At 36.0% G+C, this 25,711-nt stretch overlaps 1 protein-coding gene across 1 annotated transcript; it reads right to left on the reverse strand.

Annotated features, from left to right (window-relative positions):
- Window positions 1-3,069: 3,069 nt before the first annotated feature.
- LOC127857198 (actin-interacting protein 1-like) lies at window positions 3,070-24,979 on the reverse strand. Its single transcript, XM_052393615.1, has 16 exons — window positions 24,829-24,979; window positions 22,739-22,860; window positions 21,784-21,874; window positions 20,217-20,364; window positions 19,089-19,269; window positions 15,517-15,594; window positions 14,819-14,896; window positions 14,233-14,333; window positions 12,894-13,035; window positions 9,355-9,487; window positions 8,907-9,081; window positions 8,287-8,371; window positions 7,704-7,814; window positions 5,715-5,882; window positions 4,696-4,849; window positions 3,070-4,237 (listed from the first exon to the last, which is right to left on the reverse strand). The coding sequence occupies exons 1-16, from the start codon at window positions 24,845-24,847 to the stop codon at window positions 4,131-4,133; spliced, it is 1,893 nt and encodes a 630-aa protein (XP_052249575.1). The 5' UTR covers window positions 24,848-24,979; the 3' UTR covers window positions 3,070-4,130.
- Between the last annotated feature and the right edge of the window lie 732 nt (window positions 24,980-25,711).

Consider the following 25,711-nt stretch of genomic DNA (forward strand, 5'->3'; position numbering starts at 1 on the left):
TAAAAATTGGGTCGGTTAAAAACAAAGTGTCATAAAATTCAAAATAGTATCATTTAAGTCATATTTTAAACTTAGTTTTTATAGAAACACTATATACAGCAAAAATACCAAGAACTAGACAGATTTACCGTTTAATTTTTGAAATAAAAATAAAAATGCAACATGCATGGTTCGTATTTTCAACAGTAAATCACCCAATTTCGCCATAACGTTGTTTTAATTTTAATAATTGAAAAATGTGCATAAAAATTGCAACATATTTAACAATAAATATAGCTTATATGCCATATTAAATCAAATTACGTTAGAAAATAAATAAAACGCGTCGCAAAAAAGTATACGTCGTCGGCAGGATTCGAACCTGCGCGGGAATATCCCAAAAGATTTCTAGTCTATCGCCTTAACCACTAGGCTACGGCACCTAATAGTAGGCTCTTCAACCTTCGAAGAAATCGCGGGAAATCATTAGAGGTGCACTACCTTAAGTAAATCTTTGACCTGTTGATCACTGAATAAACAAGCAAATTCTTTGAATTGATATCCCCCGTCAATATGCTTCTGGGCACAAAAGTGTTAAATTTGAAAAAAAAGCATTTGTTCAAGATACAAAGGGCCATAACTCAGTTATTATCCGATGACGTACAATGCCATTTGGCATGCATCATCCTCTTATCCATATATATACTCATACCAAGTTTCAATGAAACCGCCAAAGCACTTCCAAGATATGGCTCTGGACACAAAAAAAGCGTTTTTTCAAGATACAAAGGGCCTTAACTCCGTTATTAACACATGGTTTGCAATGCCATTTGGCGTGCATCATCCTCTTATCCATATATATACTCATACCAAATATCAATGAAATCCGCCAAAGCACTTCCAATGTTTCGCTCCGGACACAAAAGTGTCGGACGGACGGACGGAAGGACAACGTCAAAACAATATCCCTCCGCCTCTGGCGGTGGATAATTAAAACTTGGACTTTCGATTACTGATGTCTGTGAGACTAGCTCTTGTTGATTACTAAATTAAGTGAGAATGTGACATGTTTATCACCGAATTGATCGAGTCTGTGACTTGCTGATCACGCAATTAATGAGACTGACATGTTGATCAACGAATTTAGTGAAACTGTGCTATGATGATCACTGACTTGTGTGTTGCTGTGACATGTTGGTCACTGAATTTAGAACAATCTTTGGCTTGTTGATCACTGAATTTAGTGACATTGTGAAATGTTGATCACTGAATTAAGTGAGACTGTGGCTCGTTGATTATTGATTTTAGTGAGATTCTGGCTTGTAGTTCACTAATTTTGTGAGACAGTGCCATGTTGATCGCTAAATTTATTTATACTACGACATTTTGATCACTTTATTTAGTGGAACTGTGGCATTTTGATCACTGGGTTAAGTGAGAAAGTGGCTTGTTGATCATTAAATGTAATGAGAGTGCAGCTTGCTGATCATTGAATTTAGTTAGACTAACATGTTGATGGCTCAATTTAGCGAGTCTTTGGCATGTTAACTGCATTTAGTGTGCCTATCACTGAATTTAGTTTGATTAATACTGAATTTAGTGAGACTGGATTGTTTATAAATGAATTCAGTGAGACTGTGGCTTATTAATTACTGAATTAAATTAGAAAGTGGCCTGTTGAACACTGTATTGAGCACTGATACTGGTTATTGATCGCTTTTTAAGTTGAACATTAATGGTTTAATACTGAATTAAGTCAATCATTTTGTTCATATTTAACATTAACATTTACTTTACATGTTGAACACTTTATTTTGTTAAGTTGTCGGACACTTAAATTACCAGTAGCTGGTCTTTTGATTGTTTACAACATTTCAGTGAAGTAAACTAGCTAACTATATTTAAACCACTGATTTGAGTTGATCATTGATTGCTAAACATTAAATTTGGTTTACCTATTGTTTGTTGAAAACTGATTTTAGTTTTTCTGTTGCTTGCTGAATTAAGGTTAAGCATATGATAATTAAGGCTGATTATACTTAGTATAATGCTAATTAAAACTGGATATAGTAGATAGGTAACGCATTTTTTGCACTTAATTTAGTAGGACAGTATATTAATATTTTGTTGCTTTTAACAGTGAAATAAGAGTGTCAGTTGTGTGTTGAATATCGCATTTATTCAGTTTGTTGCTTGTTGTATACTGAATATAGTTTGACGATTGCTTGTCGGTGACCGAAGTTTAGAAAGTCAAGGGGACAATCAATAAATAAGCCAACCTAACACTTTTAGCACTTTATGTATGGTTCCTTTTCACAATAAACTTCGGAAGTAGCACAAAATAATCAACAATTTAACAGAGGAAGAATATTGGTTCACAAAAGCCATCCTTTAAGACAAATACTTACAAATATACAACTTATACATTTGTTCAAGATTAGTAAAACAAACATATACAATTCTTTCCTATTTTTACTAGTACATAACCATTTATGACAACATCAAATGCTGTCCTTTATTTTCAAAATTAAAGCATCGTTTGTATAATAATGTTTTCTGATTTTTAACAAATATATTTTTTAACAATGTCATTATCAAACAAGATTATTGCCAAGCTATAAATGTCCCCCACCGGCTCCACCTTTGTCAGAAATTTCACCATTGTCAGATTTTTTTTAATTTGTTGCCATATCAACCACAATTTTGACATAGAAACAAAATGAAATGACGTGCATAATGTCCATATTTCCATCAATCCATGTTTCAAGTTTCATTAAAAAAAATATGAAGATTTTTTTAAGTTATCGCAGGATCCAGAAAACCACCATTTCCAGCAGTATATCTAGTCTATTTGTTGCCATAGCAACCAGAATTTTTGACATAGGAACAAAATGAAATGACGTGCATAATGTCTAAATTTCCATCTATCCATGTTTCAAGTTTCATGAAAAAATATGTGGAAATTTAAAAGTTATCGCAGGATCCAGAAAAGTGTGATGGACAGAGCAAACCATAAGTCGCCTCCGGTGAAACCTGTAGGTACAAAAAAAAATTCAATAACCAAATAAAACCCCAACCTTAACTACTTCATCATATATTATTCTAAAAGAATAAAAATTAAAGAAAACAGACTGAGCATTTAAATACATGGAAATAACAATGTTACACTAGTGTTTTCAGATGTAAATACAACAAATAGAGCGCTTTAATATATTGAACGATAAAGTTACACTACATGTAATGTGTTAACATGTAAAAAGAGACACTTTTCAAAGCTCATGTCATTGTTATATTTTGGGATACACTTATATACATGAAATATGTGAACATAGTCATGCAAATGCGAAAGCAAAAAAATACAAAAATACACTATACAAAAAATATTGCAATAAAAGATGTGAAAATATACTAAAACCTTCACTAAACATTAATTTCACCACTTAAGAATTTTTTTCTTATGAATTCAAACAAAAAAGTAAACATTCCCTATCCAATCAGCGATTAGTACTTAAGCATGTGTGTATTTAATTGAAATATACTGGTATTTGCATAAGTCATTAAATAATCCTAAAATTTCTGTCGACTACAAAAACAAACCTTTATAAGATTTTACATTTTCGAAATGATAACTTTCAGTAACTCATTTTTACCATTGATTTCTTCGGCTGCAAGCAACCAAGACACACTTTGAAGATATGTCTTGTTATTAACGTTTTCCTTTTTTTCCAATTTCATAAAGTTCAAGTTTCCAAAGGCTATGAAGTAACACAATTTTCTTGGCTTTGGTTTCAATTTGTAAAAATTTTACATTAAAGTCAAGATTGCGAAGATTACATCAACATTTGTTACACAGCTTCAAAATGAAATTTAGTAAAAGTGTTTAACATTGTCAAGGCTATTTGTACATTTGCTAGAAATACTGAACACAAATAATAACATATTAAGCTGAATAACATAATTTGAAGACCTTTTTTGCAACAATTATTTTTCTTTCCTGTGTGGCAACCATTGCATAAATCTACAGTCTTAACTTCGCTAGTCTAGTTCAGTGGCCCAAGAATTGTTTAACGTCCCACAGTTTGATGTTTGTGTGGCTTCAATTGCATAAATCTAAAGTCTTAAATTCACTAGAGTCTAGTAGAGTGGCCCTATTATTGTACAAGGTTCCACAGTTTGATGGAGCAGTCGCTACTGGCTGTTACTAAAGTGTTGTCACCCAACCAGAGGAGCTGAGACACACTGGACTTCTTGTGGGCATCTGCAGAACAAAGAAGCCTGGTTCTCAGAAAACTGGGCTTAATGCATGCGCTAACAGTGTCAATCATGGAAAATCAGGGAGACACTTTCTGCCTAGTCTGCATTTTTGCTAGGAAAGACATTTTTTAAACAAAAATACCATAAAATCGGAAAGTGTAATTCCTTATTATCCTGTGCGGACTGAAAAGGCTAATCTGGGACAACACTGTACGTTCAATGTATTAGGCCCAGTGTTCCCAGAAAGAGGCTCATATAGGTCGATACTTAACCATCAACTTACCACCTTTAAGACAGAGCATTTGTATTTTAAAGACTGTATTTAAATTCTTAACTTCACTTGGAATCATAAGGTAATGATGAGCAGCAAACAGCATAAACCTGAACAGACTGCGAGTTACTCGTACGATGTTCTGGTTTTACGCTGGTTGCTTAGCAGGAAAGGGTTAACCACAAACATACCTCCTTTCAGACAGAGCAATTGTTTGTTGAAGGCTGTATCTAGGCACCAGACAGCCAAGCTGCCGTCCAGACTACCAGTCGCATAGTACTGAGAGTTGGGAGACCAGTCTAGCGAGAAAATCTTTCCTGTCTGCTTTGTGTTGCGGAACATTTGCTGAAGAAAATGTGAAGACAAAAGTTTGAAGACATTTTATCCCTGAACATTTGCTGAATAAAGTATCATTCAAAAATCAAATAATTTTTCACGTTGTTTTCCACCTAATGGTGTACAGATTTTTACCATGTATTATGTGCATCAAGGTATAATGCCTATTAACTTTAAAATACATGTAACAAGAGCAACACATAGCGGATTCCAACGCACGGCTGCGGGTGCAGTTTTGAATAAATGAAAGCTTACATTTATGACAACTAGAGCTTTGTCACAGATGTGACGAATACCCCCACATGCCGCATTGACACAGAATATTTTGCATGTTGTCTTCACAAAAAAACAGCGGGCACCATGCTCAATGTTTAAAACCGCTAAGTGACCCCGTGACCCAGTTTTTTACCCAGCATGGCTCATGTTCGAACTTGACCTACACATCATCTAGATACAACTTCTGACCAAGTGTGGTGAAGATCGAATGAAAACTATTTCAAGTAGAGAGCGGACACCATGCTCAATTTTTAAAACACACTAAGTGACCCTGTGACCTAGTTTTTGAGGTCATGACCCATGTTGGAACTTGGCCTAGACATCATCATGATACCACTTCTGACCAAGTTTGGTGAAGCTCGGGTAAACTACTTGAAATAGAGAGCACGTAGTGCTCAGGTGAGCTAAAAAAAGTTGAAATGGGCAATAAGAAAAGCAGCAGTGCCATCTGAAAAACAGTTCACCTAAGTTTTTTTAGCCTAAATAACCAGATAATTGTTCACAGTGTGTTATAACATACCTCTAACCTTGAAGTGCTTGTATGTATATGAGAGATTGTTAAAAAATCAAACCTTTCACTTTTCCTCACATTATTTACCTTGTAATCGTCGCTGATATCATACACGTATGTCCACCTCTTGCTTCCAGTGCAGACAGCAAGCATAGCGCCATCTGGCGAGAACTTCACCCTCATCACGTCGTCTTCAGTCTTGATCACACGAACGCCTTTTAAGGCTGTACCACTCAATTCAAAGATATGCAAATCCTGGAAAAATAGGAACAATGTAGTAATAAGACCGTTTGTAAAACTTGCATGCCCCCCAGATGGACTGTCAGTTGTAGTGGCAGCCATTGTGTGAATACGTTTTTTATCACTGTGACCTTGACCTTTTACCTAGTGACCTGAAAATCAATAAGGGTCATCTCCCAGTCATGATCAATGTACCTATGAAGTTTTATGATCCTAGGCCTAATAATTCTTGAGTTATCATCCGGAAACCATTTTACTGTTTTGAGTCACTGTGACCTTGACCTTTGACCGAGTGACCTGATAATTAATAGGGGTCATCTGCCAGTCATGATCAATGTACCTATGAAGTTTCATGATCCTAGGCATAAGCATTCTTGAGTTATTATCCGAAAACCATTTCACTTTTTAGAGTCACTGTGACCTTGACCATTGACCTAGTGACCTGAAAATCAATAGGGGTCACTTGCCAGTCATGATCAATGTTCCTATGAAGTTTCATGATCCTAGGCGTAAGCATTCTTGAGTTATCATCCGGAAACCATTTTACTGTTTCGAGTCACTGTGACCTTGACCATTGACCTAGTGACCTGAAAATCAATAGGGGTCATCTGCCAGTCATGATTAATGTACCTATGAAGTTTCATGATCCTAGGCATAAGCATTCTTGAGTTATCATCCGGAAACCATTTTACTGTTTCGAGTCACTGTGACCTTGACCTTTGACCTAGTGACCTGAAAATCAATCGGGGTCGTCTGCCAGCCATTATCAATGTACCTATGAAGTTTCATGATCCTAGGCGTAAGCATTCTTGAATTATCATTTGTAAACCATTTTACTGTTTCGAGTCACTGTGACCTCGACCTTTGACCTAGTGACCTGAAAATCAATAGGGGTCATCTGCCAGTCATGATTAATGTTCCTATGATGTTTCATGAACCTAGGCATAAGCATTCTTGAGTTATCATCCGGAAACCGTTTTATTGTTTCGAGTCACTGACCTTGACCTTTGACCTAGTGACCTGAAAATCAACAGGGGTCACCTGCCAGTCATGATCAATGTACCTATGATGTTTCATTATCCTAGGCCTAGGTGTTCTTGAGTTACCATCCGGAAACCATCTGGTTCTTCGAAGGGGGGCATAAAAACTAGAAATGGTTCAGCCACGGCCGACGCGTATCCCCACGCCGCAGCTTTTGACCCAGGGGTCAGATCAAAATTCCAAATAATGCAATGTCGAACATACATGTATGCTCATAACTACTATGTGTTTAAGTTTCAAGGTTCTAGTTTTAATAGTAAAGGAGGAGATAGTGGCCAGGACAGACAAACAGCGGAGAAAACCAAATAATCCCCACTGCTCCAATTCGAAGCATGGGGAATGACACATTCTGCTTTTAAAGCACATGTTGTATTTTATGTTTAGATGGAAAGCATCGTCTCTGATTAGCCTTTGAGGACTGTATAGGCTAAGCTAGGATGACACTTTTGGAACATGCATTAAACCAATTTTTTGCTTTTGCAGAGAGATGCTCCGTTGAATGTTTGTTTGACATGTATGGCATGAAAACTGTCTTTTGTTACGGTTGTCCACCATTTTAACGCCATATTATATCAGTCAGTTAACCTTATCACACATTTATTGTTATCATTATTATAAGGAGTAAGTATGTTTTCTGTGTATTCTGAGCGTTTGATTTCAAGTTCTTATCTCATGACGATACAATTAATATAGTAACATTATTTCTAACATTTATTATATGAATACTTATTTTAACTTCATTTAATAATAACACAAGGGTCTTTGAAAAAAATAGACCAGTACAAACACACATACACTTTGACCGCCGAAAGCAACAGTTGAACCATCCGAATGAATGCCAACACATGTTGGTCCGAATTTCACTTGTTGCTGGAACATTATGTTGCCTTTTTCCACCACGGCTATCTGTAAATGAAAAACAAACCATGGATGTCACATGTCACTTAATTTTGACGGTTAAAGAATGAGAAGACAATATGAAAATTGTAAACTTTACAAACATACCTCATGACACAAAAACTTTTCTCATAATTGTAAGTGGAATTCAGCTGAGTAAAGCAAAGAATATGTCTGCGTTACACCTGGAACATGGCCATTCCCAAAGCACAATTTTAATAGCAAATTCCCCCCAAAAAATCCCAATTAAAAAAACCCTTTTAAGAATTGCCATATGATTATTATACCTCAATTTTATTTCAAATACAAAAAAGTAGATAAATATAATTTATATGATTTTGTCCTTATAATTGGAACTATTATAAAGAGTTACATTAAATCAGATTGTACCAAATCAGTGGACTATTCGCGCAAAGAATATTGCATTGCATTGTTCCAAAATGGCCATAAAAAAGCCTAAAACGTCATGAGGGTTTCTTACGTGACTTTCACAGCAGACAACTGCCACGCCGGATGGTAGAGCAGCGACAGCTCGGGGCTGAGATGGAAGCTTGCACGCCTCTGAACTGAAAAGGCAAAGTCAAGATGCTGAATAAATTTTCTTATCAAACATGGCAACGCCATCAAACAAGGTTGTAAATATTAAGTAGAAAATATGTATGCATATAATTAATTGTGCATTCCCAATCTAGGTCTGCAGGTATGCTATGAAAACACAAAATATCAGCGCAGTTGCTCTATTTCAAGGTACAGTGACCATGACCTTGATCAATGGTCCCAAATAAAATTCCAAGCAAGGCTTGCATTTAAGGTATCAATATACACAATTTCTGCACTATGCCCGCATAAAAGCTCAAGTTTTTGAGAGGACACATATATTTTTTAAGAGTGACCGTAATCTTTACACAGCTAATCTAAAAAGGAATCACACAAATTTCTGATTTTATTGTATTTTTCTTTTAAAGAAAGTCTTTTCTCAGCAAAAATCAAGTTTAGGCAGAAAGTTTTGTCCCTGATTAGCCTTTGTGGATGCACAGGCTAATGTGGGACAACACTTTACACACATGCATTAAATCCGGCATTTCAATTTAATATATTTACCCGTATTGGCGGCTGGAAAGACTTGTGAAGCGGATTGTGTCGTCCATAGAGACAGAAATAAGGCTGTCCCCCACGGCAACCATCTCCAACACCTGGTTTGTGTGACCTTGACCTTTAAACATCTCACACAACCCCGTGTTGATGTTCCACGCAAGTGAGTTGGTGTTAAGGAAAGCATAGTGTACCACAATTGCCAATTATAAATTTAGAAAAGTGTCACAGGCACTGATAACTCCACAAAACTTGTTTAGACTCAGACTCCATTATATATTGTACGGTTGCCAAACAGACAAAAGGCCATTATTCTGCAAAAAAAAGGTCCCGAAATTTGACCATGCCAAAAAATTAGATTTGTACCAATTTATATAGCAAATTCTTATTAACTTTGCAAGATTGGTCTGCATATAAGGTACCTACACAACCAAAAATCATCCCCATCACCTCCTACAAATCAGCACTGAAAGGATATAGATGTTAGCGTTCACTTTATCTTTGGACGCTGACACTGCCTCTAGACCACTGCTGTAGATGGTTGATCTGTCAGGTGAAAGGGCCAGCGCAGTGACCGGTTTATTGTGGCCCTGAAAATGGGGTTGCATAAGTTGTAAGCTAGATATTATATGTGAGGGTTGAGAACCTTATAAACAGGCCTAAATGAGTGGTTCATGTTTTCATCTTAAAGCAAATAACTTGCTTTACAGCTTTATACATAATTGTTGACCCATGGGGGTAAATACTCCCCACTTTTCAAAGCATGGGAGTAAATTGTCAAATTTTGCCTTGATTGAAGAGTAATTTGCTAAAAGTAAAACAAGAATATAACCGGAGTACAAACACACTACTTTAATCATGTTAAACACAACAAGGCTAGTGTCAAGCAATATGGTCCCCTACCGGCTCCACCATTGTCAGAAATTCCACCATTTTCATAATTATTTTTTTTTGGTTGCCATAGCAACCAAAATTTTTGTCGTAGGAACAAAATGAAATGACGTGCATAATGTCCGAATTGCCATCTATCCATGTTGCAAAGGTTTCATGAAAAAATACTAAGAACTTTTAAAGTTATCGCAGGATCCAGAAAAGTGTGACAGACAGACTCACAGACAGACGCACAAAGCGCAAACCAGAGTGAAACCGGTAGGAGACAATAAACCATTAACTATGTATATTCCTTCATAGTAGCAGGTTTCTTAGTGTTTTTTGTTTTTTTAACTGTACTTGGTTTATAGGCTTCCACCACCTTTGAGCCACGGAATTTTTTTTTGCCAACTTTCAACAGTTGTTTTATTAGTGTTTAAGTGTTTCCTTTTTGATTTGAAAACAGAGGAAATTAAATCATTCAGTATTGGCAGTACAATGTTTTTACTTGATAAAACTTTTGCCGTATAAAAAGAATCAATTTTACTTTGAGAAGTAATTTGTTTTGGCTTCGAAGAAGCCATGCTGACCACTTCATGCGTCTAGATGATACAGAGTATACATACCGACTGGCTAACTATTTCTACAATCCAGCACACAAATTATCTCTAATTTTTACTACAAGCAGTCTCATAATTTGGCAAAAGACAATCAGCTGTTTATATTTTTTGTTTAAGTTGTATGCAGAGAATTTACATCATTTGCGTAAGTTCAGATTGGCTTGCTTAAATGTACGCACGGAAATGATAAATTGAGCGTATTTTGATTTTTCTAATGCGTATATTACGCTGATATGCAGCTTATCTAGAATGCTGGCTTTACTATGTGTCTTTTTTAACAATCCATTTTCTAAAAATGCAAACCTTTATTTTGAAACATAAAAGAAGAAAATGGCTCATAAACATGGTAAACATTAGAGAACGACATGCAAGTAAAGACAATTATACCAAATGATGTCCTATACTAAATGCTATTGCTGTTTTGAACAAAGTGGAAATACAGCTTCAGTATATTCCATGGAAAAGTAATTTCATTAATGCAGCTTTCGTGATGGGTTTAAATAAGACGCATTTTAGAAAATTGGGCTTACTGCACTTTCCGTATGAAATGGATGTTTGCTTAGAAGAGACCGTCTTTAAATTAAAAATCCCAAACCAGTGGAAGTCAGGGCTTACTCTGTCATTCACCAAGAAAATATCAAAATTATAAGAATTAAGACATAAAAAGGTAAATTTTGCACCAGAAATTTTGAGTCCGAGGGAGCACTGAAAGTGTCAGGGTTCATATAAACATTTCCAGAAGAATTCAAGCACTTTATAAGCAGTCTCAAGGTAAACAAGAGATGTGTTTGTCAGAAACACAATGCCCCTTATTGCGCCGCATTGAAATAAAATTTCAATATATCATTTGGACGGTTTAGAAATTATCTCCCTTTTAAAGCTTATTACTTCCCTTTGATTGTATTTTATGACTTTTGACCTTGAAGAATGACCTTGAGCTTGAACTTTCACCATTCAAAATGTGCAGCTTCATGAGATACACATGCACGCCAAATATAAAGTTGCTATCTTCAATATTGCAAAAGTTATGGCCAATGTTAAAGTTTTCCGACGGACACACAGCCTGATAGACTGACAGACGAAATTTTAGCACTTTTTCTATTTCAACTTTGAAATGTCTTTAAGAACTGTTTTATGAATCTTTACAGAGATGTTTTTGTCAATATATATATAAAAACTCAAAATAATTAAACATAGTTGTCATAATTGCACTTTTTGAGTACTTTTAAATGCTATGTTTGAAAATTAGCATTTTTAACAACTCCTGATCATTTGTATGCACTTAAGAAGGAAACCATGATTTTCAAGCCCTTTTCAAGATCTGTTGATTTTCAAGCCCTTTCAAGGTCTTTTGATTTTCAAGCCCTTTTCAAGGTCTATGCAAACCCTAAGTGTTGTCACTGATATGGCTGTGTGGAATGCACATGCTTATCATAGAAGACACTAAACACAAAAGCAACAAGCAAATTTGTTGAATTGATGTCCCCCGCAAAATAAATTTTGTTTATGGATGGGTGTAGAACTAAACGAAAAGGTATGAGTGAAGGGTTGTGCATTTTGTCATTTTTTTTAACACTCATTTGTACCAGTGATGGGTTTGCAGACAATAAAATGCAGACCACTGCCTGATAATTGAGAACAATTACATCAGGACATTTTGAGAATCCATTTCATTATGGTAGAATTCTTACCAAATAAGGCATTTTTAATCAAAATGTGTGATTTTAACCTTCAAGTGTTACTTTGACCATGACCCTAGCAACCTGGATCTTATATTTGACACTCAGCTAGATAATGGAGAACAATTTTGGACAGTTATTACAGAATCCCTTGATGCATAGTAAATGAATGACTAAATAATTAATAATTCATCAAATTTGTTACCTTTGACCTCAATGTGTGACCTTAGTCCCTAGGATTATGGGTGTTAAATGTGAAGCACCCCCGAATGATTGAGAACAACTAAGGCAAGTTTCATGACCCTGGCTCATGTGTTAATTGAGATAAAGCTCTAACCTTATTTTTAAAAGCATTTTTACAAGATACAATGGGCAATAACTCTGTTATTAACAGATGGTGTACAATGCCATTTTGCGTGCATCATCCTCTTATCCATATATATATATACTCATAGCAAGTTTCAATGAAATCCGCCAAAGCACTTCCAAGATATGGCTCTGGACACAAAATTGCCATTTTTAAGATACAAAGGGCCATAACTCCGTCATTAACAGATGGTGTTAAATGCCATTTGGCGTGCATCATCCTCTTGTCCATATATATACTAATACCAAATTTCAATGAAATCTGCCAAATCACTTCCAAGATATGGCTCCGGACACAAAAGTGCCGGACTGACTGAAAGACGGACAGATGGAAAGAGGGAAAGACAACTCTGAATCAATATCCCTCCACCATTGGCGGGGCATAATAAGACCAGAAAACCCAGAACAAAGCCTCAAAAAGGCATTTTAAAACAAAATGAAACAGGTAGCAACAGACTCACCTTGAGGACTTTAGACGGGGTTGAAGGGTTGTTTCTATCGAGGAAGGATATGAAGCCATCCAATGACACGGTGATGAGGTTGTTACCTGACCACAGGCAGCCGACCATCATGTCCGATATCTGATTGCCAAAGCTGAACGTACTGAAATATGTCAGTAAAATATAGAAATGAGCTATGCTCTAAGAAAACAGGGCTTTATTAATGTGCTTCAATTGTTGTCCCAGATTAGCCTGTACAGTTTGCACAGGCTAATCAGGGACAACACCTTCGGCTTTCATGTAGGCTTTCGTTGAAAGGATGTGTCTTCTAAAGGAAAATCCAGTCTAGGTGGAAAGTGCATCCCAGATTAGCTAATGCAGACTGCGCAGGCTTATCTGGGAATCACTTTACACACGTGCATAACCATCAATATGCCATGTGGTTATTTAACTGAAACATGTTGAGTGGACTACAATATGCCCATACAAGCATTTAATATGTGATGCATGGATTTTAAACGAAGCCTTTACAACATAAAGAAATATGCCAGTAGAAGATGGAAATTCGTCTATATGATGCAAAAATATTGAAGATTTATTTTGAGGGAAGACAGTACTAAGAGTTTGCAACAGTCATGACAAATACCTCCTGGCATCACATGTCATAATATGAAGCAAGTTGTAATTATCAAGGTAAAAATTGAGTGATTTTTTATGTAGGATATCAAAAATTTAACATGTACAAATTCATGATCTAAGGAACAATTGACTCAATATTCATTGAAATGTGTTGGATACCTTGTCAAACAAGATTGTTTTGACAGACATGCTCACAGGACAGAAAAACAGACAAATAGACAAATGGAACAATTATGGTGGATCTAGTTTACCCCTCTCCCTCTATATATTTCTCAAAGCACGATTTTCACACAAGAAAGGAATTAAATATAGTTATTCTAATTGTTTACATTTGTGAACTGCAAAGGAAAATGATATTAGTATAGTAAAATAACAACATTATTAATTGGAAATTTTTGTAAACTTTTAGTTTTCACTGCTTGCAATTTGTTTACGAACAAAATTATACAACTGCTAGTATGTTTCTTCTTAAATTTGAAGCTTTGAACACATTTGTTTTGAAACCTACCTTAACACCTTAATATCAAATGTAATGCAAATAAATTAATAAGACTACAGAAGTGAATTTAAGGACACTTGTATTATTGCACTGCACTTTGCAGTTATCATTAAATGAAAAAATGAAATATATGATACGATTTGTTCTGGAAAAAGATATATTAACTATGGCGTTTGAGGTCTATCACATATATCAGGATAATTTACACAAATGGCCACATACACTACTTCCTGTGCGTTCTTGGGGTCAGCAACGTTCCAGATTTTCGCGGACTTGTCCCCTGACACGGTCAACACTTCCTTCCCATCTGCACTGAACTCCAACTACAACACATGAAAAAATACAAAAAAGCCCTATAAATTACCATGCATAAGTACAACTTGTTGCATTAGTTCTTCTCCTTGGTGTTTTTTTTCTTGAAGGGGCTTTAAAAGAAAATTGTAAACTGAGACATCATTGAATCATTTTAGAATTGTATGTATTATATTTTATTTAGCTTTTTTTCTTTAGCCTAATTTTTATCTCAAACAATCAACTAATACAATCAGAGTTCATTTTGGAAATGCATGTATATTGGTCAATATTGAGATAATTTTGATATATCAAGTACCCATGAATATGATAATTGTCTCCCTTGGCAATGATTATAAAAGCCACACTTTTGGAAAATGGGGTTTAATGCATAGGCGTAAAGTGACATCCAAGATTAGCCTGTGAAGTCCACACTAGCTAGCATATGCATTAGACCACATTTTCTCAGTGTGTGGTTCAAACTAAGGTACTACACTGCGAACTGTGTGTTACTTACAGCATAGATCCCTCCATTATGAGCCTTGTCGCCCAATGTTCCGAGTTGATCACTTGTTGTGCCGTCATACACATATGCCTGAAAACACAGAAATATGTATCAAATATCAAAACAAATTATAAACAAGAGCTGTCTAGTGAAACACAGTGCCCCTACTGCACTTTGAAGCCATATGGCAGCTATATCCAAAGTGAAAATTCCTGTAAAGTGTTATGTTAGAGAAAAGTATGAAGTCCAAGGACCATAACTCTGTCATAAATGAATGGCCATGTAGGTAGGTAGATTCAAACACAACAAAAATAAAGTCATTATCTGAGAGTGTTTCAAAGATAATTCTGGAAAGCTGTAATGTAAAAGAAAATTCCAAGGCTCATTAACTTCATCAAAAATCAATGGAATGGAACAAAACTTCATATGTAAGTCACGAAGGTTGACTCACACACCAAAAATCAGGTCAATATCTGAAAGTGTTTAGGAAAAAAGACCAGAAAACTTTTACTCTAAAGAAAATTTATAAGTTCAAGGCCCAAAACTTCGCCAAAAATCAATGGACCGGAACAAAACTCATACTTGATTTATCAGTCGTGCAGGTAAATTCAGAGACAAAAAATCAGGAAAAAAGCTTTCAGAAAAAATGTTGTATAACATTAGTTTTTATGCGTGTTCTTTCCGCGAATCAGCCCCCACCCTAGTCTTACCTTTCCATCAGCTCCTCCTGTGATGTAGAACTCCCCTTTCGGACTGAAGCGTACGCAGTTCACAAAGTTGGTGTGCTCCTGTAGATAGACATAGCAAAGAAAACATGTTTACCATTTACCACTTTGATACGTATTTAACCCTTTACCACTTAGATACGTATTTAACCCTTTAACACTTAGATACCGGTACGTATTTTTACGCATTTGTAGTCCCTTACAAAGTTATATTTAATTCAATACCTTTCTTACTAAATTCAAAATTAAAAGGCTTTCCAATCCTTAAATACTGATGAGCAGCAAACCGCATAAAACCTGAACAGACTGTTTGCACATAGCCATTTTCACTTTGCTTTTAAGTGGGAAAGGGTCAACACCTACTGAGAAAAGTCACAAAACCTAAATCTGTTAATAACATTTTGAGGTCAATTATTAAATATGTATGAAAGATGCAAACAGCTAATTTCTTTGATACACACAGAATATCCTGCAATTTGATTGTGCTAAGGGAAAGCATCAGTAAAGTGGATTGTGTTATAATTTAGAAGAGACTTGAATGTAAATAGAAATATCACAAGCCACATGACTGATAACTACTTTTTGAACAATCAATCAGACTAATAAATCGTTTTCAATATATTGAAAAACTTTCCTTTCTTGAAATTCTGAATAAAGTGACTTAAAAACACTCCCACCATTTGATAAAAGGAAATTATTAACAGCTCTTAATTAAATACTATATTTCTGTTCCATGTGCTTGGTAGACATCAATGAACCTAATATGTATTTATATACATGTACCAGAGGGAGTAATCATGTGATAGTCAAGTTGGCAACATTGCCAAGACAGGCAATTTTCTCTGTTTTGTACCCTCTATTACAGGGTACTTTTATTTAATTTTTAATCCCCCACTTTACAGCCATATCAGTAAGAAAATGAATCATGTATATTTCATATTAAAATTCACTGTTCTTAGTGGAACTGTAATTAGGTCATCCCGCTAAGAAATAATACGAAATAAACACTGGTAACTTTCCTGCTGATGGCTGGAAAGTGAGCCGCATTGAACAAATAATAACAAGAGATGTGTTCGTCAGAAACACAATGCCCCCTATTGCGCCACTTTGAAAAAAAAATAAAAATTGACCTTTGACCTAGAAAGATGACCTTGACCTTGAACTTCCACCACTCAAAATGTGCAGCTTCATGAGAACACCGCTTTGAAAAAAAATAATATTTTTTTACCTTTGACCTTGAAGGATGACCTTGACCTTGAAATTTCACCACTCAAAATCTGCAGCTTCATGAGAATGTCACTTTGAAAAAAAAAATTATAATTGACCTTTGACCTTGAAGTATAACCTTGACCTTGAACTTTCACCACTCAAAATGTGCAGCTTCATGAGAACACCTCTTTGAAAAAAAAAAAATGTTTGACCTTTAACATTGAAGGATGACCTTGACCTTCCACCACTCAAAATGTGCAGCTTCATGAGAATGCTGCTTGGAAAAAAAAAAAATAATTGACCTTTGACCTTGAAGAATGACCTTGACCTTGAACTTCCACCACTCAAAATGTACAGCTTCATGAGAATGCCGCTTTGAAATTTTTAACTTTTTTTACCTTTGACCTTGAAGGAAGACCTTGACCTTTAACTTCCACCACTCAAAATGTGCAGCTTCATGAGATACACATGCATGCCAAATATCAAGTTGCTATCTTCAATATTAAAAAAGTTATGGCCAATGTTAAAGTTTTCGGACGGACAGACGCTATTTATTTGACATTTGACCTTGAAGGATGACATTCACCTTCACCTTTCACCACTCAAAATGTTCAGCTCCATGAGATACACATGCATGCCAAATATCAAGTTGCTATCTTAAATAGTGAAAAAGTTATGGCCAATGTTAAAGTTTTTGGACGTACGGACAGACACCATATATTAGACATTTTACCTTGAAGGATGACCTTGACCTTCACCTTTCACCACTAAAAATGTGCAGCTCCTAAGATGCACATGCATGCCAAATATCAAGTTGCTATCTTCAATATTGAAAAAGTTATGGCTAATGTTAAAGTTTTCGGACAGACAGACGCCATATATTTGACATTTGACCTTGAAGGATGACCTTGACCTTCACCTTCAACCACTCAAAATGTTCAGCTTTATGAGATACGCATGCATGCCAAATATCAAGTTGCTACCTTCAATAGTGAAAAAGTTATGGCCTATGTAAAAGTTTTTTTCGGACGGACGGACAGACTGATTGACATACTGACGGACAGTTTAACTGCTATATGCCACCCTACCGGGGGAATAAAAAGTAATAAAGGGTATCAAAAGGCGAACAATACCTCACTCTGCATGATGGTTGCAATATTGACTATCATGTGATTACCCCCTCTGTAAACACTCAAAAACTTTTTTTTAATTCTGAATAGAACAAGAGCTTTCAGAAATAAAAAAGGAAAAAAAAAATTGAGGGGGGGGGGGGGAAATGAGAGGGGATATAATGTGGGGTGTGGTCATTTATTAGACTATCTTTAAAAAAAAAAAAGGAAAAACAAATTGGGGGGGTAGGGGGGGAGTGGAGGGAGGTGAGAGGGGGGTATAATGTGGGGTGGGGTAATTTATTAGATGATGTTAAAAAAACAATTGGGAGGGGGGGGTTTGGGGGTAGGGAGTGTGAGAGGGGGGTATAATGTGGGGTGGGATAATTTATTAGATGATGTTTAAAAAAACAAATTGGGGGGGGAGGCTGGGGGGGAAGGGATTTTGGGTAGGGGCGTGCGGTATTGTTTGGGTGGAATCCATTGTGGTATTCAGGTAAGTGTTGTTTTGTCAAATTAATTATAAAATGTGATCATAAATAAAGAAGTTATGGCAATTTAAGCAAAATGTTCAATTATATAAGTGTAAAAGGGGCCATAATTATGTCAAAATGCTTGATACAGTGGTCTGCTCTTGTTTATAGGTTGGGTTCATGTTGGTAAACAAGTATCCTGCAAAATATAAAAGCAATATGTCAAAGAATATAGGAAATATTTGGGGTAGTACGCAAAGTTTAACATAGATTTATCAATAATATGCATATTTTAAGTATAAAAGGGGCAACAATTCTGTCAAAATGCTTGATACAGTTGTATGGTCTTGTTTATAGGTTGGGGTCATGATGGTAAACAAGTATGCAAAATATGAAAGCAATATGTCAAGGGACATTGAAAATATTTGGGGTAGTACGCAAACTTTAACATTTGCTGCATATTCTAAGTGGAAAGGGGGCCATAATTATGACAAAATGCTTGATAGAGTTGTCTGCTCTTGTTTATAGGTTGGGGTCATGTTGGTAAACAAGTATTCAAAATATGAAAGCAATATGTCAAGGGACAATGAAAATAATTGGGGTAGTACGAAAACTTTAACATTTGCACGCTAACGCTAACAGAACGGAAACGCAGACGCCGGGGTGAGTAGGATAGCTCCACTACATATATTTCATATATAATAGTCGAGCTAAAAAGTGACTCCAGTTTGGATAAAAAGGATTTTTTAAACTCTTAATGAAATACCATATTCTGCTGCTTGTACTTGAAAGGAGGACCTTCATAGAACTGGGTGCGCATGTCCTCTCCCGCGGTCACAAGACGGAACGGTCGTGTAGCCTTGTAAGACACAGAGTTAACTGTGCCATTGTGACCAGACAGGTCTCCAACTGTATTGCCAGAATCCGCTGTGATCACTTTGGCGCATCTGGAAAATAACAATGACTGAAAGATGTAACTTTTACGGGAATCCAATTAACATTTCTGAAACACAAAACATGGAAAGATCCAAGTGAACTAAAAAAATACTGGATATGATATAAATCACAATTGTTAACATTCCCATCAGTTTCTACTTTCAAAGACTTTACTACTTTACTACTTTACTTACATCAATTGCTAAAATTATAACTTTCACAAACAAGAGGGCCTGTTAGGCCCAAAGTCGCTCACCTGAGATTACAAGATATTAATGGGACAAATCTTCTGACCAAGTTTCACGAAGATCGGAAAATAAATGTGGCCTCTAGAGTGTTAACAAGGTTTTACTATAGCCATATAAGGAAAAATGCCCCGCCTCCTGGCAGCCATGTTTTTCAACCAACTGGCATCATTTTTTAACTCTTCCAAGATATTATCGGGAAAAATCTTCTGACCAAGTTTAATGAAGATCGGACATTAATGTGGCCTCTAGAGTGTTAACAAGATGTTACTATAGCCATATAAGGAAAAATGCCCCGCCCCCTGGCAGCCATGTTTTTCAACCAACTGGAATCATTTTTTAACTCTTCCAAGATATTATCGGGATAAATCTTCTGACCAAGTTTAATGAAGATCGGACATTAATGTGGCCTCTAGAGTGTTAACAAGATTTTACTATAGCCATATAAGGAAAAATGCCCCGCCCCTTGGAAGCCATTTTTTTCAAGCAAACATAATTTTTTTCGAACTCATCCAAGATATCATTGAGACCAATCTTCTGACCAAATTTCATGAAGATTGGACAATAAATGTGGCCTCTAGAGAGTTAACAAGGCAAATGTTGACGCCACACGACCCACAACGAACGACGGACAAAAAGCGATCACAACGTGCTCATGGTGAGCTTAAAACAGAATACAAATTCGAGGCCGGCCATGCAATAAAGAGACTTACAGTTGTTTTCCCTCTCCAACCACGGCCAGTTTCGTGTTGTCTGATGCCCAGGAAATGTCTCTGACTCCGCCCCCTAGCACATGGAACTCATTTTTTAGGACATGCTCGGGGTTTACGGTGTCCCAGATTCTGACCTTGCCACTGGCGTCTGCAGAATAGCACAAAAAATTTCGTTTATGATACATTCAATATCATGTCAGTAATCAAGACTATAGGCAGGGCTTTACACTAACTTTTTTTTCAACTAGCCCATTCGGGCTAGTAAATGCAGAACCTACTAGCCCTGACCAATCTTTCATGTGCCCCGACCAAAGTATTATTAAAACCTTTATATTTATCATTTAACTTGTATTTTCTTGTGAGTGGAGATGCGCAATTATGATTCAATCATTCTTATTAGCTTGCCTTACTAATGCTAATGAATTCAATATTCATCTACTAAAGACATCTATTTGTAATCTTCACGCCATTTCGGGAGAAATTCCTTGTTTTTTTCTCCTCATACTTTCTTTTACTTTCCTTCTTCCCTTTTCTTTTCTTATCCGAGGAACCCCCATCCCCACCCGTAAAGCCAAACTTAAACAACGACATGAACGTTAAAACCTTTTTACATAGATTGCCGCGGTTGCCGTCTGACACTAAACGGTAAGTGAATCTTAGGTGTCGCAAAATAATAAAATAACGTGTTACAGTAGTCGTAACAATTGTACAAGGTTAACTCTCTACTAAAAGCCGGGATCGACCATTAATATTAGTTTTACTAATTGAATTGCGTAAAAAAGATTGTCAAAACACTTCTAATCGTTCAAACAAATTAAAATTATTTAAAATTGATAAATAAATCTTATATTAAATTTGCGTAAATGTCGAGTTTTATACCATCATCGATTCTGGACAATCATGGGCGATCCCGGCTTTTAGTTTAAAACGTATTTTTATCGAGAAAACACGTCACTTTGAGGAAACCAATCAAAACCGTATCTAGCGGAATTCCGTTTAAAAATAGGTACTGACGTGTTTTACCAGGAAAACCGCCGGGGATTTTCTGAATTGTCGGCCTCTTTTTGATTGCAATCAGGGGGTTCCAAATCTATTCGAGTTACGATCTGTTTGTAGTCTCCGACTTCACTCTGGGATTTAATTGTCATCTGATCATACTGTATTAAGATTTTTGCATCTTTCAAAAGCTTATTTAAAACGCAGTTTATTGATATAGAACACATAATCCCGCACAAAATAAACACGACCGGTCGGGCATGTTACTGGGACATTGGCTAGCCCGGACCTAGGTACAGGCAGTGAATGTCGTTCGGACGTGCCTTAGTGTTATGCCCCGACTATAGGGAAAAAAACGAACACATTTTTATTTTTTGGCCGCAGATGAATTTCAGGATAAATATCAGGGATTCAGAAAGTCTGACTTGCCCAAAGTGGGTAAGTTTACTGCTGGCCTTTTAAAACAATATCATCTACTTGTCATAGAATTAAATTGTTTTACAGCAGAACTTGATTGAATTTTAATCCTAAAAATGCCCGAAACCACACTGCAAGTGACAGGCTAATTTACCTCCAGAGGCGATGTAGAACCTAGATGGTGAGTATGCAGCCACTGTACATGATGTGGTATGCTCTGAGTAGATATCACACTTGGCAGCATTCTGAAATACAGCTTTTTCAATGAGCCTTATTCTAGAAAAATTGGCTTAATGAATGTGCGTTAAGTGTCGTTCCTGATTACCCTATTCAGTACGAACCACTAGTTAGAGACAACACATTTGCCCTAAATTTCTCTAAAAAACTTTAATTTGTCAGACTTAAACCTTGGTATGCTTGGTTAAACATTTCACAGGGTAAAAATAATTACAAGATATACATGTACTGGCCATACAATAAATTAATGTTATTTGTAAAATCATTCATTTTAACTAGTTAGAAATGAGAAAACCGTTATGCAAGTTTCAATTTATAATTAGCAACAAACATGTTAACTTAAGTGAGAAGTGATATACTACTGTGAATACATGCAGTTGAATTAAACCACTGATCGCCCTTCTCATTCTTTTTCTCCATTTGATCTAAAACTGTTTTATTTTTCATAAATGTACCTATATTATTACATTAACAAGAGATGTGTTTGTCAGAAACACAATCCCCTACTGCGCCGCTTTGAAGCCATATATTTGACCCTGGACCTTGAAGGATGACCTTGACCTTTCACCACTCAAAATGTTCAGCTCCATGAGATACACATGCATGCCAAATATCAAGTTGCTATCTTCAATATTGCTAAAGTTATTGCAAAAGTAAAACCAAGGTTACAGTTTGTGACACACACATACAATGACAGACAGTGACAGACAGACAGGCCCAAAACAATATACCCGTGATCATTCGAACCATGGGCATAAAAATCAATTACTGACATGGAAATAATGATAGTAACAATACAATCAGAAACGTTTATTTACATTTAGTTACACTTAAGTCGAGAAAAATATTTTTTGTAATCTGTAAATACTAACATTAATGTCTCGGATGAAGATGTTATTGCCATTGGAATACAGGAATGTCTCCCCTTTAGGATCAGCACCGAGAACTATTGCCTTGCCTCTTTCCGTTTTAGGTAGTGATGGAAAAACAGACCCTGTAAAGAAAGCAAATTTCATGTCAGCCTGATTCTTGGAAAACAGGGCTTACTGCACTTGTGTAAAGTGTTGTTCTAGATAAACCTTGAAGTTTTTTAATTAGTTATTTTTATTGTCAAGGATGTTAAGTTATGCAGAATATGCCTTGTCCGGAGCTCTGAATAAAGACTCAAGGAAGGGAACAAGATCTTGAGTTTAATACTTCTATACCATAGGTCAAAAATGTGTGATCCTCTTGTTTGAAATGTTGCTTTTGGCTTTGCCATGGTTGCCAAACAGATGTTTATACAGTGGCGTAGCAAGACCCAAATTATAGCCGAGGCAGTAACTTGGGTCATTCTAGGGGTGTTCGGAACGTCTCTGGTGCATTTTAAAGGCCTTTGAAACCGCATTTTATATGCGCAGAAACAAATATTGGTACTGATTATGTGACGAAAACAAAATCCACGAATCTAGGTTAGTTGCGAATTTAGGTGAGTCAACGATACCTACCTAAATTATCGGAATCGTGGACGCTACATATGACCCTTAAAGTATCAATAAATTTAACTGAGTGCTTAGTACGGATGTATTTTTCCTTTCTTCCTTGTAATCTCAACATTGCTCTGCAAATTTTAGCCAAGGCAGTTGCCTCGGTGTGCCTCAGCGTTGCTATGACACTGGTTTATACGGTTGTTCTGGTGCACAGGTGGTTAGCGTGTGGCTATGATATTAATTAGTGAAAACATCATTTTGAATGATAAATAATCATATTATAACGAAAAATTAACTTTTCTGAAAAAAAAAATTTCACTATCAAATATATATATAACAAGGTATGCAACTCAAAATCACCCCAAAACGGGGTGCATCGCTTTGAACAGCCATATCTTCATCAATTGTGCAGCGATTTTCACGATCTCGGTCTTATTCAACGCAGAAATGAATTTCCTTTCTGGAAATGTATATGTCTTGCAAATTTTTTACAAATGCTGGGTCAACTTTTAAAAAACAACACGATACACAACACGCATGACCCAGTTGACAGTGATCATGTATTCTTTATGAATGAAATCTCCAGTTGTAAAGACACACCTCCGCATTGGACCAATGAAATCACTCGTATGTTTAAAATGTCAGTTAGTTGAAATGTATGTAAACAAAGGTTTCAAACGGCGCTGGACAGTTAGTCTTGATGCAGAATGTAACGACAAGAACGGTAATAATGTTTTTTCATACGTTTTATTGAATTATGGTATCGAACTACATGAACTTTGTAGGGAAGTTGCCCTTTACTCCGTGAAGATTTCAGTCTTAAAGACAGCATGATCACTGTCAACTGGGTCATGCGTGTTGTGTATCGTGTTATTTCTTAAAAGTTGACCCAGCATTTGTTAAAATATTGCAAGACATATACATTTCCAGAAAGGAAATTCATTTCTGCGTTGAATAAGACCGAGATCGTGAAAATCGCTGCAAAATTTATGAAGATATGGCTGTTCAAAGCGATGCACCCCGTTTTGGGCTTATTTTGAGTTGCATACCTTGTTATATATATATTTGATAGTGAAATTTTTTTTTTTCAGAAAAGTTAATTTTTCGTTATAATATGATTATTTATCATTCAAAATGATGTTTTCACTTATTAATATCATAGCCACACGCTAACCACCTGTGTTCTGGTGTGGAGAACATAATGTGATAAGAGTTTTCTCAGAGAATTTTGGAGCCTAGCGCAAATGGTTGAATCAAATTCCCTCTAAAGCATGAGCACATAGAAGTTTATATTACAATAAATCAATATTAACTACATTGCTACCTTCGCTAAAAAAGCATTCATTTATGAAGGTAAAGGTAAATAATTGGGAATTAACAAACTTGTTCTACTTCCGGTTTCTAGTACGATTCAGCACACACAACTAGAGTTTTTTTACACAAACTGGAACAAAGATGCAAATGACACACGTAAATAACAGACGTATACTCACGAAGATTGACCTTCGCCATAATGATCGTTGTAGCAAGCTCTAGTAATTGAAGACTCGCTCAAGTTAGCAGCCGGCTAGTAGGAAAACACGAAAAACAGGAAATAGGAAGGAAAACAAATTCAACGCGCATGCGTTAACTCTCTTACCATAAATGGCTAATTCTACTTTCGTTTTGAAAATATGCGGTGCAACATTTCTCATTACCATATACGGTAATGTAAACCAAGGCGTATATCAATGGTTGGTGTTTGTCGTTAAGCGACATATGTCATGTATAATTACCTTGATAAATCAGTGAACGACAGTTTCGTCGATGACCTTGTTTATAGTACACACGGTAAACCTGGGTTTTTGCAAATGCATGGTTATGTGCTTTTCAGAAATATTTAAATAAAAGATTACAGCCAAATATATGAACATCGGTCAGAATTTTGAATCATCGAGGAATTTATTTTAAATATTATATATAATACCTCCTCTGCCACTGTGAGAATGTAGTATCTCATTATTTCAAATGTTTGTATATAGGTCCCTGTTTCAAACACTGCGTCGAAATCTGGGCCTCACCTATCACACCCCACCGACCCGGTCCCCATTCTGCCTTAAAAAAGTGCATATGTACACCAATAATCACAATGTTGACTGTGTTCATATGTTTGTGTTTTTGTTTGTATTTTCTCGTCATAAACGTTAAATTTTAATCATTTTAAATTGACAAATACATACACAAGAATCAACCTTTTTTAATGTAGACTTCTATTGTCATTTTGTATGTAAGGTATTTTTTCTGTCATTTTTTATCATGTGTCATTTGTAATGATGTATTAACGTTTTAGTGTGTAAGCCACGTGCTTACATATTTAACAGCTTTTATAATTAAGCG

Source organism: Dreissena polymorpha, chromosome 14 (assembly GCF_020536995.1).
Source record: "Dreissena polymorpha isolate Duluth1 chromosome 14, UMN_Dpol_1.0, whole genome shotgun sequence".
NCBI lineage: Eukaryota > Metazoa > Mollusca > Bivalvia > Myida > Dreissenidae > Dreissena > Dreissena polymorpha.

Excerpts from the sequence above, each read along its gene's own strand:
- LOC127857198 (XM_052393615.1), bottom strand. Across the intron at positions 8,372-8,906 it reads CTTTCCAGCCGCCAATACGG|TTCAGAGGCGTGCAAGCTTC; the intron begins GTAAATATATTA and ends TTGCCTTTTCAG. Across the intron at positions 7,815-8,286 it reads TTGTCTGCTGTGAAAGTCAC|ATAGCCGTGGTGGAAAAAGG; the intron begins GTAAGAAACCCT and ends TTTCATTTACAG.